The sequence below is a fragment of the Sphaeramia orbicularis genome, chromosome 3, assembly GCF_902148855.1.
Source record: "Sphaeramia orbicularis chromosome 3, fSphaOr1.1, whole genome shotgun sequence".
In the NCBI taxonomy this organism is placed as follows: domain Eukaryota; kingdom Metazoa; phylum Chordata; class Actinopteri; order Kurtiformes; family Apogonidae; genus Sphaeramia; species Sphaeramia orbicularis.
The window spans coordinates 17,837,147-17,855,739 of NC_043959.1; the positions used below are offsets into that span (position 1 = coordinate 17,837,147).

The 18,593-nt window shown below is 36.5% G+C and overlaps 2 protein-coding genes and 1 pseudogene across 2 annotated transcripts in view; 1 reads left to right on the forward strand and 2 right to left on the reverse strand.

Moving 5' to 3' along the window:
- The window catches only part of LOC115436972 (WD repeat-containing protein 88-like), a 39,385-nt pseudogene extending 22,562 nt beyond the window's left edge, over positions 1-16,823 (forward strand).
- Positions 1-18,593, reverse strand: part of LOC115436927 (conserved oligomeric Golgi complex subunit 8-like) — a 99,281-nt gene that overhangs the window by 51,735 nt on the left and 28,953 nt on the right. The gene's annotated exons all lie outside the window — the stretch shown is intronic.
- The window catches only part of LOC115436980 (GATOR complex protein WDR59-like), a 29,499-nt gene that overhangs the window by 1,422 nt on the left and 9,484 nt on the right, over positions 1-18,593 (reverse strand). Inside the window, 21 exon segments of the mRNA XM_030160022.1 lie at positions 350-401; positions 404-465; positions 559-639; positions 1,099-1,107; positions 1,505-1,541; positions 1,544-1,567; positions 1,570-1,628; positions 1,807-1,838; positions 1,840-1,905; positions 1,907-1,921; positions 2,823-2,904; positions 4,762-4,895; positions 7,493-7,549; positions 10,939-11,092; positions 13,216-13,337; positions 13,763-13,867; positions 15,401-15,496; positions 15,595-15,759; positions 16,703-16,827; positions 17,743-17,872; positions 17,961-18,040. Of these exon segments, the coding sequence (XP_030015882.1) occupies positions 350-401; positions 404-465; positions 559-639; positions 1,099-1,107; positions 1,505-1,541; positions 1,544-1,567; positions 1,570-1,628; positions 1,807-1,838; positions 1,840-1,905; positions 1,907-1,921; positions 2,823-2,904; positions 4,762-4,895; positions 7,493-7,549; positions 10,939-11,092; positions 13,216-13,337; positions 13,763-13,867; positions 15,401-15,496; positions 15,595-15,759; positions 16,703-16,827; positions 17,743-17,872; positions 17,961-18,040 (1,687 nt within the window).

Below are 18,593 nucleotides of genomic sequence, written 5' to 3' on the forward strand. Positions count from 1 at the left end.
AAATATTAAGTGTTTATGGATGACAGACAGACGACAACTGAAACCAATAGTCCATCGGGCCATTGGACTAAAAAAGTCCAGGTGGACCATTTTAAGCCTAGGGTTTAAAGGGTTAACAGACATAGGTCATAGCAGGAGTCACTCTCTGAGATCAGACTAAGTTCTGTCTTTGGCTGTAAGAACATGAGAACAGTGTTCTGTAAACCCCAACCGTAGTGCGTTAGGATCACCATCACATGACCAGCTCAGACTATAGGTAACTGCTGGGTTGTTTATAGTTCTTTTGGGGACAGACCAAATTACACAGTGTATGACAAGCTTTAAAAGTCAGGGGATGGAGATAATTCACCTCTTGTTCATGTCATGCTGCTCTCGTTCCCGTTCCCGTGGATCTGTATACCCTGGTTGCCGTAGCGATAGTCATCAGGAGACGATTCACCCCAGGGATTAGGATGTTCAGAATCTCTGCCTACAGACAAGCAAAGGAAAAAAAACAAACATGTATGATAAACAGTGATATTACACAGTATTATCAGTGCATGGTACCAGATGTCTGACCTTGGTTCCAGGTAGTCGTGGGTGACGGAGTCCGAAGTGCTTGAGCAGGAACCTGAGGTGACAGAGCTGGATTGGTAGCTGCTGAAAGAGACAGACCGAGTCATTTCCTCAATCCAGTTCAACTGTTCTTTACTAGACTAACTCTAAAGGCTTGAAAGGTGTAGCAGTCACACAGCCACAACGACTAACAACATAATTATTCAAACCAAAAACAGTCTGTGCACACTGGAGGCCACAGATAGTAAGCATGCTTCAAACACAGCAGAGATGTGGAGCCTGTCCACCAGTTACTTAATTATAGAATACAATACAATACAATACAATACAATAGGTCTGTATTGTCATGTCACAGGTACAATGAAAATCTGATCAGCAGCAAACACTTGCGATGCAAAAAATAAATGATCTGTATAAAAATATCACACAAAATACTGAGAAATGCAAAGTACGCAAAGTGCAAATCTATTTTAGATCAGTAGATGCTTTTGGACGCCTGTGGCTGTTTGGGTCTGTATCAGTTAATGACAGAGTACAGTCCACGGAAAAATTCTTAGACACCAAAAGTCATCAAAAACAATGGTTCTGTAATCCAGCACTAACTGCTGTGTGTATCATGTGACTAAAACAGACTGAAAAGAAAACATGGAATGTCTAAAAGCACTGTTTTTGGCAGTACAATGACACAGATATTGATGGAAGAACTGAAGTGATTTTGGTTATTATCAAGAAAACATGATAAATGGATAAATATCAGCTCTGAAATTAAACTACTATGAGCTGTTTTGTTGCATCATTATATTTTGTCCAAACAACTGGACCTTTAGTTGGACCAGGCATTAAAATGACAAGAAACTGAAGAAAACAAGGGGTGGGCTAATAATTTTGTCCATGACTATAATCTATGACACAGTCAGAACTTACATAGCGTAAGTGGTGTGGGGTGAACATGGAGGAACGTGACGGATGGTGTCCGTACAGGGCTAACAGTCTGGAGGCGGAGCTTGAGCTTGAACACACTACACAGCATGGCCAGAGTCTGCACGTCACTCATCTGACTGTAGTGGTCTAGACTGGGAGGATGAAAGAGACACACACAGATATAACCTCCTCACTTCTCACACATACTTAAACCATGAGTCCTGTCATTGTTACTGAAATGCCAGAGGTCTAGAAGATCTGGACTGTGACTCCCAAATCTGATTCCAATTGATTGAACAGTTTGGGAAAAGACAGTCATGTGTTTCTCACAGAGTCTCCAGCAAGTGGCGTCCAAACGGGTGGTCTGGCCCAGGGGGTTTCTACATCTGGGTCTGAATCTGGACTCAAATCTTGACTGGTGGCTGCAGTATGCCAGAGCCCAAACCTCAAGAAATCAGAATCAGAAACTTTATTAAACGCAGGGAAATTATTGTGTGTTACAGCTGATCGATGCAAGTATAATTAGAGAGAGAGAGAGAGAGTGTATGAGAGTGTGCTAGGCAAAAGAAATGACCAATTTAAACAGGACAGTCCAATATATCGAAATAATCAACCAAAAAAGAAAAACAAATGTCACACAATGTATAACTATTTCACTGTGTCTCTAATAATACTTTATGTCCTAAAAAGTAGGAAGAAACTCTGCTTATATTGTCCAACTCCAGTTTTAAGGTCTAAAATACAGATTATTGTTTTTTAAATGATTTCCCAACACAAACTCTGGTGTATAAATCAAACTGATCTATAAATACAACGAAACCACGAGTCTATTTTTTTATTTTTTTTATTTAGGTTAAATGTGCTTCTGATGCCTGAAAAATGGTGGTCTGACTGGATAATGGGTGAAAAATACTGAGCTAGCCTCAATTTCAGGTTAGGGTATATGTGGGGGTTAGGCATTAGTAATAATAATAATGTGAGTATGTCTTTGAATGAACAGACGACAAAACGATTACAATACCCCTTCGGCCCAAAAATATGTGTACAATATGTAGACAAATGGAAATGTCCAATTTTGTCTTGATCTTGGACAACATTCCCCTCTCTGGCACCATTATCACAGAGTCCAGCTCCATCCCAACAACATTACAGGCTTGTAGATCAGGTTGTTGTGTCGGTTGCTATCGGCAACCCTCAGCCTGCTATCCCAGCATGCCACTTCAGATGTGTAAAGAGGTTATGTTTGTGATATTGGAAAGGTAAAGCTGGATTCTGTTTGAAACTTGTTCCATGTAGACCACCATCCACTTCGCTGACACATATACAGTAACTGAGTCGGTCGTCACCTTGGCAACATCTCTGCGTCCGGCGGTGAGTGCTGCTGTTGCATTCTTCTGACACGTGTCCTGGATGTCGTTCATGTTCAGACTGCACACACCAGAAAGCATTAGGAGTTCTTAATACATACATATAGTATTTTACACACAGTGATAATACATTCATACATCATTTTGCTGTTTGTTAATATTAATGCTTTGTTTTGACTAATCCTTAAACTAAGAAGCTGAATTTGTTTTCTAGTTTCTAAATTAGCTCACTGATTAAGTTTAAGGTGAAGGTCACTGAATGGGTTCTTAATGAAACAAGTCTCACACTAAACACTGATATATTTCACTGATATGTATTTTTAAAGATGTTTTTTGTTACATCTCACAAATACTAATGCACACTGGTCCAGAACTGTATTATTCCACGCACGTCATTTGTGCTTTGATTCAGAAGATCCGCAAACATGTTTTCAGTGAAATTAGGGTTTTGATGGACAACATGAGATTGTGCAAGTATTTGTTATAATAGACGACTGGTGACACAAGCTCAAAGTATTTCATTTTATAACATTTATGAGCAGTTTTTATTTCAGGATGGATGGGGCCGATCCGATCCAGTATCAGTATCAGCTTCTGATACCGTATTTAATTCACGGATCGGAAATTTCTGATCCAACCTGCTGAGATTTTCCGATCTATGAGCCATGTCTGTGCTTTAATGTTGTCTGCTGAAATGACTCCACAAGTGACTCCCTGCTGGCTGCAAAATGTGGAATGGATTAATGAGATGCGGAGTATTGAGACACACCTCCATTCAGGAAATCCATTCCACAGTTTGCAGCCAGCTAGCAGGTGAGCACTGTGGCTAACCGACTTTTGATCACAACACGTCCGCTGTGTGGAAATATTTTATACTAGAAACACCACTGATCAGATGAAACAGACCTTTGTATTTTATCTGGAGAGGAGTAGTGTTGGACAAGTTATCCCTTTATGTGCATCTGTCTTGGATTTAAATATTAATATTATTAAATACTCACAGTCAATTTGAATCCCTTACAGGTGCATCTTTGTTTTCAGGATGGGATTTTTCCTGTTAACAGTATTTACTGTTTTTCTGACCTTATACTTACCTCGAGTTGCCTTTTGGAACATACATGCATCTATTTGTACATATCATACTTGACTATAGAGCCTCATATAAAATCAACAATAATGATAATAATAATATTAAAGCAAACAGAGCTCTGGTATCGGAATAGTATCGGTATTGGCAGATATCCAAATTCAGGTATCGAGATTGGATTGGAAGTGAAAAAATGTGGATCGGTGCATCCCTAATGTAGGAGCTATTTGTCTATTTAGTTTTTGTTCAAAGTTAATTTACACTTTTGTTAACTAATTTAGTATTTTTTGCTAAGTGTTTATTTTTGTTTGCTTTTGTTTGTTTAATATTTACAATATATTTTTGATTTTCATGGATATTGCTTTCATTCTTTAGTATTTAGCACCTGTTTGTTTTGGACTTTCTTATTGGTTTAGACCATGAGCATCTGGGCATAAATAGGCAGCACTAATGGAGATCAGCATGCACCTGGGTGGGCCGATGGTTTTTTACCAGACAGACAATCAGTCAGACATGTTGAGCAGGAGAGACAGCACAAAAGGCCTTGGTTGTAGTTTGCCTGCAAGAATCCTTAAAATAAACCACTTGAAATACACCTATGGTATGGACATTGTGTTTTGACTGCGGTAAACCACAACCCATGGTGCATCTAGTGGTTATTTAAGTTCTGTTAAAGTCTTAAGTTCAGTCACTTTAATTTGATTTAATTTTGATGACAAATAGCCGCTACGCCTAAATTCAGTCAACTTTTTACCTGCACCCACCGTTCCAGTTTCATTTAGTTGACATCACTGACTTTGATTGGATGTTGGTGTTAGTGTGGATGCTCACATGTAGCTCTCTCCCAGAGTTTTATGGACCGGCAGCAGACAGGAGATCTCCTGGATGATGACTTTCCCGGCCAGTTTGATGGGACGGTTACTGTAATCGGAGCCTTCTCGCTTTGGTTTAAACCGTCGGGATTTCTAATGGAGACAGACAGACAGACAGACGCATGGACAGACACACAGACAGGAGGAGGGAGACAGCAGGCCAAGAGGAGACAAGCACCACCTGATTAAAAGTGGTCAGGATGACAGATTACTGACAGACTGTTCACACTGCGAGACACCCAACTGAATATTTTGAAGGTTTAGGAGACAAATGCTCACGACTAACAGACACTGACCTTTAACGCTGCATTTCAGATCAAAGGAAAAATACATCCACCTGCTTGTGTCACAGTCTTGTTGTAAAATGAAATAAGACGCTCTGTTGACTGAGTTTACTAAAGTGTTTCCTTGTAAGATTTACGGTGTGGTCAGATCTGAGTTAAAAGGATGTACTCATAAGTGGATAGTTCAGATAATCAGGCTGCAAGAAGATATACCTGATAGATATACCATGGCAATATCCTGGAACTTTAGAAATGTATGCATCACCTCCCTCTGCTCATATTAACGCTTACTTTTGACTTTTTTTTTTTTTTTTTGAAGCCTAATGTATTTCACTGAAATTTTCTTTATGGGTTAGGGTTATTATAAGGACAGTTTATGTAGTTTTGAAACATAACAACAAACAACTCGTGGTAATTTCATAGAAATTAACTGAATTTACAGACACTGTGCTGCTGTGATATGCATTATTATCTGGATTTATAGTAAAATCATATTTTGGTCATATCACACAGCCCTAGCAACAGTTTGCTGCTGAAAACAAAGAAGCCCAAAAGAGAAACAAATAGCTTAAATCCTATTTCGTAAGAACAGAAATTCACAAATACTTTTGACTTTGGGCTCGCAATGTGAACAATGGTTAGTTTGACATTTATTTAAAAAAACAAAAACAGACAAGCAGCATGTCAGTACATAGCTGAGGCAGCAATATAACCGCAAAGAAATTGCATTAGGTTCAAATTAAATATAAACTGTAAAGTGTATCCTCCTGAGCTCCAACTTACCTGAAGTTGTTAGTCAACATTACAGACACTAAAAAGTCAGACAGCTGTTACTGTTTGAACCACTTTGCAAATCAACTCCATTTATATGTTCTGAATATGAGGTTTTCCACCAGTGATGCCCTTAATGCTGAGATCTAGAACCATCTATGTGATCTAACACAATAGAAAGGAACAGAGAGGACACTAAATTGACATATGCCTCAATTCATTCCAAAAGAAGTAGAAAGGAAAAAAAAGACATTTTGACAGAATTTAAAAGATCATCATCAGCAAATAGGATATGATGAAATCAGATTCCCCTTTCATTTGTGGATTACTCCTATAGTTACACCAACAGACACATTCAATCAAGTCGAACTCTACTGGGTCAGATCCAGCAGTGCCACGGGGACACATGTCCTGTTCAACAGTGTCTAAATAACTGATCTGCATGTTTAATACATGTATGAATAGGTCTGAGTAAGTACTGTCACATGACAAATGATACAATTGACAGAAATAAAATTTGGGGTAAAAAATATTTAAATTATTGCTGTGTGGCACGGGGACTCAAAATGAACATCTTTTTTTTTCTCATCATAAATGGGTCCTAAATGAAACGTAGGGCTTTAGGTCCAATGTTAAACTACAACTGTGATCAATATTGGATCAAAATTTTAAATGATTAGTTTTTCTGAACACAAATCTGTTATGACATGGGGACTGCTGTGTAGACCTTTGTTCAGTATCACAGTACAAGACTGACTGGAACTAAAACACTACAAATATGATCATAATCTGTTATTGAACAGACATATTACAACTGAAGTGATATATACAGATATGAGTCTGAACAAATATTATTATTAAAGTCAATAGTGCATTTACATATGAGTCTGAACAAATATTATTATTAAAGTTAATAGTGCATTTACATATATGAGTCTGAACAAATATTATTATTAAAGTTAATACTGCATTTACATATGTGAGTCTGAACAAATATTATTATTAAAGTTAACAGTGCATTTACATAAATGAGTCTGAACAAATCTTAAAGTGCATTTACATATATGTCAGAAGTATAACTTTACATAATCAGTTATATCTTTTTTTCTATAAGTGATACTGAAATTTTGTAAACAGTTCCATAAAATAGAGTTCTTACGCTAAAAAATGACCCTATTTGAGAAATGATAGGTGAAACTTTATTTCTGACATTGATGTTCACTTTGGCTGGATCTGACCTGACTGTCGATACTGTACGTAAATGTTATTTTCATCAAACCTTAGAACCATTTCAGATCTAAGTACAAAGTTCACAATACATATAATCTCATCATTCCATTTGACTGATGCAGGTGCAGTAGAATTCAGATTCATGTACCATTTCAGAACACATAATTGAGGCTGACGTTGCTTGTGGCTTTCAGTTTTAGTAAGTGAGGTGTTAGGCGAGGGGACGTCAGCCAATCAGTGAGAGGCAACAGGTAACCTATTAATCCCACCGATGTGAGGAAGGAAAATAATGAAGGGAAAGCTCTGGGAAAGAGAAAGAGAGAGAGAGAGAGAGAGAGAGAGAGAGAGAGAGAGAGAGGCTGGAAATAGATATGGATGAATGGAGGGAGAGAGGGAACTCAGTACCGGCCAGTCATGAAGGGTTTGGACAGACCAGCGGCGGGAGGCAGAGATTGGAAGCTTCTGATTGGACAGGAGTGGAAAGGAGGGGCGGCCCACAGCAGCATGAGGGCGGGTGATTGGTCGGAGAAAAACAACACAGAAAAGAAAAAGATAAAATAGAAACAAACAAAAGCCAAACAGGGAGACATCCAGTGAGACAGAAAAGAGGTGTTTACCCAGAAGCCACCTGTGGGTCGTTTCAAACATGTCAGCGTCAGTCAGTCTGTGTACGTGGACGTCTGAGGTTTTACAGGAAATGTGCAAGTGGTAGTTCTGTCTAATTAGAGCTGCATGATATGGCCAGAAATATTACCACACTCAACATTTTCATATCAGATAAAATTGGTGTTTGTCACAATAAATGTCAACTCCTTATTTCCATCAAGTTTAACCCATAAAGACCCAAAAATCCATCACCTTACCAAAACCATCTACTGATCTAAACTGTCTAATACCTGCTGATCCACTGATCCTATCAATACATGTAAATAATTGGTGTAAAATGCAGTTTGTCATCTTTTCATGGTTATCAGATATGGCCCATTTGGACATTCAGCAGCTCCGTAGTTACCATGGAAACACTGTCATCTTCTACAACATTGATTCACCAGTAAAACCCATGGAGTTGAATCAATGACAGTGGATGGACGCACTGGGTTTATGTTCAATAATAAATAAAATGTACAAAAATGAATAGAAAAATTTACAAGATGATAAATAAGAAGGAAAAAATAATCAAAAAAGTAACTAAAATGAGAAAAAATAATAAAATAAGCAACAAAATAAAGAAAAAACTGACAAAACAATAAGTAACACGAACAAAATAACCCACAAAATGGATGAAATGGAAGAAAAAATAATAAACCCATGGAGTTGGATCAATGACAGTGGATGGACACACTGGGTTTATGTTCAGTTAGTGACAGATTTGACTGAAAAAGACACTTTTTCTGCAGTTTCCTCTGTTTTGATATAATAACCTTTGGATTTACTTTAAGCTTTAATAAACTTCTACATGATCAATGAATTAAATATCAGAAAATACCTGATGTTCACTCTAAAGTGTAAAATACAGAACATAATATTAGAGTAAATGGTAATAAATTACTTAAGAAAGGTTAAAAATACAAAGGAAAAAGTTATTTAGGAACTGCCACAAAAGTAGTGCTGGGTCTTTATGGGTTAAAGGCTGATTCTGAGAGAAAATTCAAGAAGCTGGATGGTTATTTCTGGTTTTAAATGATTCCAAAAAGACAAAATGAGAGTAAAACAAAAAGGCAAAAATGTGGGAAAACAGTCAATAAGACAAAATTTATATAAACAAAGTTTTAGTTTTTGGAATTTAGTCCTTATTTTAATTTTGTTTGTTCTGGTTTTACGCTTATTTTGAAGTAATGTTAGATTTCATTAATTTATTTAATTTATTATATTCAGCAACATGAAAATGGTGTAAAAAGGCCGTGCTTGCACTGTTTTGTTTTTTAAAAAAAAAAACCTTCAAGGCTGAATTAGGTGACTCTATATCTCACCCAACAGTCTACAAATCCAAGTAATATAATATTGATAATATTTAAAAGACTTTTAATCAGCTGTCAACAAAATATTCCTTTATGTTATAAAGCTGATTCCCAGTTTTGAAAAATATCATGGAAAACAATCCAGAGAAGGTCCAAATAAACTAATATGAAATAGTACAACACTACCATGGGTGTCAGGAGTCAGCTCTTACGGTTCTCAGTTAAAGCTGAAGGTCCTGACGTGTTTTGTGTTTTGCTGTGTTAAATTCCAACTATTCTGGTTCTTGGATTGTGGTTTTAGTCATGTGGTTCTTTTATTGTCATATCATTGGACCTCATGCATGACTTATGAGTACACACAGACGTGATCTTAAATTGTGCGTGCAAACAATTTAAGAACTTTTGTGGCGTTCATTAATACTTGGGAGCTTCTTGCATCTTCTGAGGTAAATGAAAAATATAAGAGTGTTTTATCCTACACAGAAGTCAACAAGCACAAAAACAAACTTGGAAATACTAATGAGGATGATGATGCACATGTCTACTGCCCTTGTATAGGTTTATTGGAAAGTTTCCTTCTAATTGCAAATTTCCTGGCATGGACATCAAATCTAAGATCAAAAATTACAAAAGTATCAAATTCATTACAGAACAGACTTGGCTGTCAGCACATGTTTCATGAATCCCACATTTCATTAGCCTCATGGCATAATTACATAAGTCGTACACTATATGGACAAAAGTCTGTGGACACGTTGAATCCAGGTGTTACTTTTCTAACGGGTCTGGGATCTAAAACAATAATTACTAATATCAGAATGTAGTTTTATATTATGGGATAAATATCCTATTGATTATTAATATTGATGTTTGTGTGTCTGATCCTCATGAACAGGACATCTGACAGCTGGAGACATGATGTGTCTGATGTGATGAAAATAGATGGTTAGACGAGGAAGAAAATTATTGTTTACAGTCAGGGCAGGAAAAATACAAGAGAAATTTAGTGGAAGAACATTTAAAATCACAGTCAAGGAAAAAAAAAAATTTAATCATTGTTTTTGTTCATTTTTATTCATTTTATTTATTACATTATTTGTTTTTGCTAATTTTCTAACTTATTTTGTTTATTTTCAACTTATTTTCACTTTGGCTGTTTGTAGTTTTTTGCAAATTGTTTTCATGTTATTTAATATTTTATACATTTATTATTTGTTTTTGATCATTTTATTTATTTCAAACCAAATGTGGGAGGTTTTTCTTCCTCAGTGAGATCTGATCAAAGTAGATTGTTAGATGTGGAAGAAAATTATTATTTATAGTCAGAGCAGGAAAAATATTATAGAAATTCAGAGGAAGAAGATTTAAAATCATAGTCATGGATAAAATAAAAAAATAAATGTTGAGAGAAATGAAGTCAAAACCATCTCTGAGGCATTTTGGAAACAAAGATAATTTAACCCAAACTAACCAATGCAATGATATTTATCCCACAATATAAAACTATATTCTGACATTAGTCATTATTGTTTTGTTAGAAAAGAAACACCTGAATTCAGTGTGTCCACATACTTTCGTCCATATAGTGGATGACTTCATTATGCTGTGAGGCTAATGATATGATTTTCTTATTTTCTACTAATTACTTGGTGCAGGAACAAATATGAGAGGAATAAATCAGAAAACATTCATTCATGAGGTCCGATGATTTAAAGTCTCATTTGTTTCCTAAATGATGTGAAAACAGCTCAGTCTGAGAACACCCACCAAAAGTCTGAGGTTTTGTTAATCCAGATATTAAAAGAAGATCACTGAACAACATGTCATGCATTGACGTTTGACTGATCCATGAGGTTAGTGTTCATTTCCATCAGCAGAATGTGTGTGTCTCACCCGTTCTTTGTAGTAGAAGGAGGAGATGGACACAGTGTCTTTGTCAGAGCGGGTGGGGCTGCCGCTGTATAACCTGAGAGTGCTCTGCGACTCTGAACGCATCTTCATAGGAGTCAACACGCCACTGTGATAGGCCGAGAGAGCGGACAGGGACCTGGACCAATCACATGAAAAGAGCAATTCAATGCTAGCAAGAAAGTAATCACTAGAAAATGGATGACTGACAAACTACCCACATTAGAAGATTGGATAGAGCTTGTTAAGGAAATTTCCCCGATGGAGGAACTTACATTTGCTTTGAGACTAGAACGTAACAAATCTGAGGAGTGCTGGAAACCATGGATGGACTTTATGAACACTAAAAAGGAACAAATCATGACACCCGCTGTTGTTTAGCTACTATATTACTGTTGTTTGTATTATTTATTTATTTATTTATTTATTAATGTTTTGTTGTTTAAAAAAAAGGGAGAAAAGAAATCAAGAAGTGATCACACTGGAGATATACACAGAAAAACAATTGTATAGATTGTTTTGTTCTTTTCTGAAAAGAAAAGAAATATAGAACAAACAACATGGTAAAATGTTATAGGTGCATGTGAATGTAAAACATGTAAATTCTCCATTACAAAATCAAATAAAAACTTAAATTATAACAGAACAATTCAAGTTAGACTGTTGGGGTAACGAATGGATTTTTGTGTAATTAATCTATTGTGTTGGGTTCATTTTCTTCTTATTCCAAAAACCTACAATCACAGCAAGAAAACTATCCGTAACACTAGTAGACAAATGATTCTACATAGTTACTGAACAGAACTGTAACAATATAAAAGGAAAATTACACTTTTACAGTTTCATGTGAAGTATTGAAAAGTGTCTAATATTAAGGGATGAATTAAAACTCCATAATAATGTGGTCATAGATGCCACCATGATGTCTCTGATCAATACTTAGCCCTTAAAGACCCAGTGCTACTATTATGGCAGTTCCAAATGAATTTTCTCTATATTTAACTTTTAGGCGATTTATCATCATTTATTACAATGTTATCCTCTACATTTTGCATTTTTCAGTGTAAAATCAGGAATCTTTCTATATTTAATTCATTGGTCATGTTGATGTTACAGAAAACTTGGAGCAAATTCAAACGTTATTAGATCAAAAACAAAAAAGGGACTTTTTCAGTAAAATCTGTCATTAACTGAACATAAACCCAGTGTGTCCATCCACTGTCATTGATCCAACTCCATGGGTTTTACTGGTGAATCAATGTTGTAGAAGATGACGGTGTTTCCACGGTAACTACGGAGCCTCTGAACGTCCAAATGGGTCATATCTGATGACCATGAAAAGATGAACTGTATTTTACACCAATTATTGACATGTATTGATAGGATTAGTGGATCAACAGGTATTAAACAGTTACATCAGTAGATGGTTTTGGATGCAGGCGAATGTTTGGGTCTTTATGGTTAAACTAAAATTTGGGAAGCTAGGAAGTTGTGTTTTGGCCACTGCCATTTTGGATTTTGGAGCTAGAAGTGATCGTATTTAGGAGAAAAGGGAGAAGCTGTAGGATTATAAAAGGTAATGAGTGAGTTAATCCTGAACATGAGTTTACTGATGTGGAAAAATTACACATTTTTTTTTGCAAAACAAAATCATTTGACTGTTTTGTTAGCATAACTTAGAGTGAAAGTAGACATACATAAATTTTATTCAAAAAACTGAAGCTCCTTGTCAATCATATCAATTTAATGGAAATAATGACCTACTATCTCCGCCTACAACAACACAAGGGTGTAAAGTATTGGATGAAATGGGTCTTTTCATTCAATCTGTGGACAGTAAACAGTATGTAAATGTCTGAATGTACCTGTGACCATTTCTCCGGTTGTTTTGTATCTTATACTAAAACAAATGAAAAAATAAAGTACAAAAAAACCTAAAACTAAATAAACTTTATTTACTTACTAAACCAAAACAAAAAAAACTGAAGCTCCAAAAGCCTTATTCGCCCAATGTGTCACCTGTCAATAAAAGTCCAACACGGCAGATGCCATAGCCTTTTAAAATCTCACTAACTGAGCAATAATTTAAAGATTTTATCACCAGAACGAATAAAGTGAATGAGACCAGAATGATGAGAGAAGTTAAATTCAAGTCTATGGAGGCCAGGGTTTGTTTTTTGAAGTCACCATTTAGTAGCCGTCAGTGGTATGACACTTTAACATACTCCCTTGCCCCTTTGAACCTCAAGTTTTATATTTCACCTGGGAGTGGGCTCAGTGGGCGGGACAGAGCGGTGCATTGTGATTGGCCGAGTGAAGTAGACCAGACAACCGGTGCCACAGAAACGAGCCCCTGACGTCCGAGGGAAAGGGATGTTAGCGTCCTGGAAAAATAGATCCATAACTCAGCATTAAGAAAGGATACAGTTCTGCTATACTCAGAATGACAAAGCTAACATAATTAATTTATAGAATAGAATAGAATAGATCTTCACTGTCACAGGAACAATGAAAAGTAGTGTGCAAAAAAGGACTGTATATCAATAAAAAAAATCGCACAAAATACCAAAAAATGGAAGCAATGTATGAAAGCTACAAGATAGAATATTAAATATACAAATACTACTAAAGTACTATGAAAACTACTGAAATATACAATGTGTTTATACTCACTCTGTTTTACGTATGTTCATTGTCAATAATTAGAACCATAAGTAGGTCGACATACAGGATGAGTGTTCATATAAATCTTAAACCTGTCCTTTAAACCAGGTCAGGGTAGATTTCCCTTCTGTGTGACAGTCTTCACCTGATAGGAGCCGTATGTGTTGGTGACCCTGGGGAACGCCTGCAGGGACGGAGGGACGGGGTTGGACAGGACAAAGGGGCTGGAGGTGGGATCGTCCTCCTGGGTCTGAGGATACGAAAACATATAGTATATGACACAAAATGAGAAAAAAATAACTGTAGCATTAAAGTACATATACAAGTAAAGTAAAGTAAAACCAGCTGTGGCATGTACAGGGTTTGTACATATTTTTCAAGGTCAAATTCAAGCACTTTTAAGGGCAATTTTAAAATTTTTCCAGTACAGCACCTTATCGCTGGGGTAAAATACTTATCTACAGGAATATAAATATACTCATGATTATTTTTTTCCACTTTTTATCACAATGTTGTTCATAGTGTTACGCTATAAAGAAATAAAATTATGCTTCATAATAGCAAAATGTTTAGAAATTAAAAGAGAACATAAAGTTTTATCCAAAAAAAGGGAAGCCACTTGGTGTTCTTCAGTCACACTTAAATATACCTGGAGTTGACCTGAGAACACCTGGTAATTTTCTTATTTGACATAAAGTTTTATTTTTCAATATGTGTCACCGCTGTGTAATTAGCTTTGGTTTGCCATCTAACCTGGCAGAGTTAATATTAAAATAAATACTTAAATCACATCACAGAGTTATAATTGTAAGCACTTTAAAGCACTTAAACTAAAATTCAAGCACTTTTCAGACCTTGAAAACACAACATTGAAATTCAAGCATTTTCAAGGATTTCAAGCACCCGTCTGAACCCTGTATGTATGGTTTCTAGTCTGTGTATTATAGTATTATAATATTAGTATTCTAGTATGGTCTCAACAAGCTGAATTTATGTTCCATGTCCTCTGGCAAAAAAGTCAGTTTTGTTGATGGTTCTGATGTCAATATAGAACTAGAATGGTTTCTTCTGACCTCCCCAACCCAAAGTTCAGAACTGGCTTCAGAGGAGTCCTTTTCAACAAGTTTATTTCTATTTATACACTTCCACAGTGCATCTCTAAGAGGCTGTGTCCATCAGTCAGTCCACTGGTTGATAAGTAGTAGGCAAAAGGTAGTAAGGAGGCAAAAGAAATGATCAGTTTAAACCGGACACTCCAATATATGGAAATAAATCAACCAAAAAAGAAAAACACTATGTATAACTCTTTCACTGTGTCTCTTTAATAATACTTAATGTCCTAAAAGGAGTAGGAAGACACCCAGCTTATATTGTCCAGCCCCAGTTTTGAGATCTAGAATGCAGATTATTGCTTTTTAAATGATTTACCAACACAAACTCTGGTGTTTAAATCAAACTGATCTATAAATACAACGAAACCATGAGTCTGTATTAATTTTTTGTTGTTTTTTTTTTTAAAATTTGGTTAAATGTGCTTCTGATGCCTGAAAAGGGTGGTCTGACTGGATAATGGGTGGAAAAAACTGAGCTAGCATCAGGTTCAGGTTCAGTTTAGGGTACATGTGGGGGTTAGGCATTAGTAATAATAAATATGTGATATAATAATAATGTGATTATGTCGTTGAATGGACAGACAGACGGACAGACAACAAAACGATTACAATACCCTTTCGGCCAGTATGTGACCGAGGGGTAAAAACCAAACGTGTGTGTTCGCCCTCACCATGTCAGACTCCAGGCAGGACACGAGCTGTCGGACACACGGCTCCAGACAGTTCTGGTTCCTCTTTACCTTCTGCAGAGACGTGTCTGTCAAAATCTGAACAGGGAACAAATCATAGATCAGTTTTTTGGATTTTGACAAAACCTATTTATAAAAAGCACAGGTGTATTTGTAATACTTAAGGAAAACAATACCTTCTGGATCTTGATCTTCATAGCAGAGGGGATGGTTGTCGGGGAAACAAACTGGAAAGTGGGTGGGGCGTTGTTGGGATACTGGGCGGGAAACTTCATGACTAAGTGGACCTGATGACTGCCAAAGTGAGCTGACACCACACAGCTGCAGTTCACAGCATCCATCTGCACAAAAACACCAAACCCACCGTGATGCTTGAACAGCTGATGAAGACGACAGACTTTTTCTACAGGAGTTATTTTCCATGTTAGAACTGTATGTGAACTAAAGGGGAAATGGACAGATTCTTCTAAATATAAATATATATGAAGTGGAAAACAACTAAATTGGTCAAAAACAGAACTGAAACTGCAAATGGGAACATGGTGAACCATTTTTAAAGGAAGAGTGAAGTGGGTTTTTTCCACTGTGAAAGTCATTGCACAATGTGAAATTAGTCTTCCAAACATAAAAAATAACAGTAAAAATCTGTATCAGGATGTGAAAATACTATTTACATGAACATTCTAAGAAATCGATGTAAAATAGTGTCTGTCAATGTTAGACATTTTATGATTTTGATTCATTTCATAGCCGTAGGTGTAAAGTGGAGCTCATTTGAACTACTTTATAAAGTGTTGGCAGTTTAATCCTAATGCAGTGCATCATATTCTATAAGATCATCATGTGTGTTTGAACCTTCACTGTCCTGTAAGAGCAATGGATGTCTAAAAACTATTCACAAAGTCATAAAAACAGGCCAGTGATGATGCCTTTTCCAACACATCTAAGAGGGAATGTAAAGAGTTTAATCAGTTTAAAGTGGAGAATTTTTGCAACACTTCATTTTTAAGTTTATGGCACATTCAAAGTCAACATATTTGTGGGTATGTAGTGTTCACTAGATATGAAGGAGGTGAAAAACTGTCATTTGAAAAGCGGGCAGATAAATGTAGTAGAACAAAAAGTACAAGTACTGCAGAAGTAAAGTACTTACGTTCGACCACTGGTGTTTTTTTTATAGCTAGAATTACTTGGTTGTGTATAACAGTGTCTTTCCAGTCTTTTTCTGAGTTAAATGCCGTTGCTGTGTGAATCTGCCTGTTGTTGTGGATGTTACATTCTCACCTCCACATTCACGTTTCTGATCTGCAGGTTGACCAGAGAGAACTCCTGCTGCAGCGTTTGAGGGAGGCCTGAGCCCAGTGCCGCTGCGTCCTGCCGACCTCCTGCACTCAGACCACTGTCCTGTTCTAAGAAATGACAGGACAAACGTATCGTTAGCCTCATAGCATAATTACCTAACTCATACACAAATGGACAAAAGTCTTTGGATCCGTTGAATCCAGGTGTTTCTTTTCTAACAGGGGTCTGGGATCCAAAACAATAATGACTAATGTTAGAATATAGTTTTATATTATGGGATAAACATCATATTGATCATCATATCAACATTTAAAATCAGAGTCTTGGATAAAAAAAACAAGTAAATCAATGTTGAGAGTAATTATGTAAAACCCATCTCTGAGGCATTTTGGAAGAATAACTAATCAATGCAATTACATTTATCCCAATATAAAAATATCTAATCATGGAAAAAATTATTAGACCATCAAAAGTCATCAAAAACAATGGTTATGCAATCAAGTACTAACTCCTGTGTGTGTCATGTGACTAAAACAGACAGAAAATAAAACATAGAATGTCTAAAAGCACTGTTTTTGTCAGTATAATGCCATAGATATTGATGGAAGAACTGAAGTGATTTTAGTTATTATCAAGAAAACATGTTAAATGGATAGATATCAGCTCTGAAATTAAACTATGAGCTATTTTTGTTGTTCTCATTATATTTGTCTAAACAGATGGATCTTTAGTTGGACCAGGCATTAAAATGAACAAGAAACTGAAGAAAACAAGGGGTGGTCTAATAATTTTTTCCACGACTGTATTCTGACATTAATCATTATTGTTTTGTATCCCAGACCCGTTAGAAAAGAAACACCTGAATTCAACGTGTCCACATACTTTTGTCCATATAGTTGATGACTTAGGCTGTTATAATACGAGGCTAACTATATATTGGAGGCCTGACAGAGAACAAACTCAACCCTAGAAGCTACAGAGAACATTAGGATCCATCTCTGCCGTGTCTACATCCTCCTCACCCTGTAGAATTTCTACAGCCGGGCCAGCGTTGTGATGACCCCCAGGGTCCTGGGACGACAGCGCCTTCTCCGACTCCACCGTCAGAGACATCCCCTCCATCAGATCTTCTACCACGTCACTGACACACAACTGCACAACAACAACAACAACAACAACATGAACAGATCCGTCTGAGGAAGACAGACAGTATATGTGTGAAGTGTCTTCTCATTGTTACCTTCTGCAGCTGAGGATCCACCCTCCATATCCTCAATGTCTGGTCTCTGGACCATGTGACCAGCTGGTAATCCTTAGAACCTGTACAGTTGACAAAACCAACAAGTAAACACTAAACTAAACATTAAACATCCAGGCTAAACCCACCACAGTTTAACATATTAGGCAGAATAGGTTTTAAATGAATAATAGCACATCATTGATTCTCACTGATGTCACAGATGTGGTCATGTGACACTACTGTTCAAATAAAATGCATCATCTGACAAAGTCTGAAGATGATGAATTATTAACTTTAAGTTCCTTCAGTCATCAGATTAAACTCCAGTTAGCACAGACTATGTTTCTATTCACATTTTTTTACTCCAAAAAAGGCAATATTCCTCCAAACCTGTTTACCTGACCAATGAAAATGAAAGCTTCTCCACCATCCCCACAAACATACATACCTGCTGCAGTGCACATGCAGCATTACCAGATAGAGGCTGGAGAAGATTCTGCTGCTTTTCTTTTCATTTCATATTGTGTTTCAGCTGATGATGGACTGTTTCAAGTGTCCAAACACAGCCTCCCTCTGTCATTCTTTCAACCACTCTTTAAAATTCTGACACCACAATATTTGTTGATATTCAGA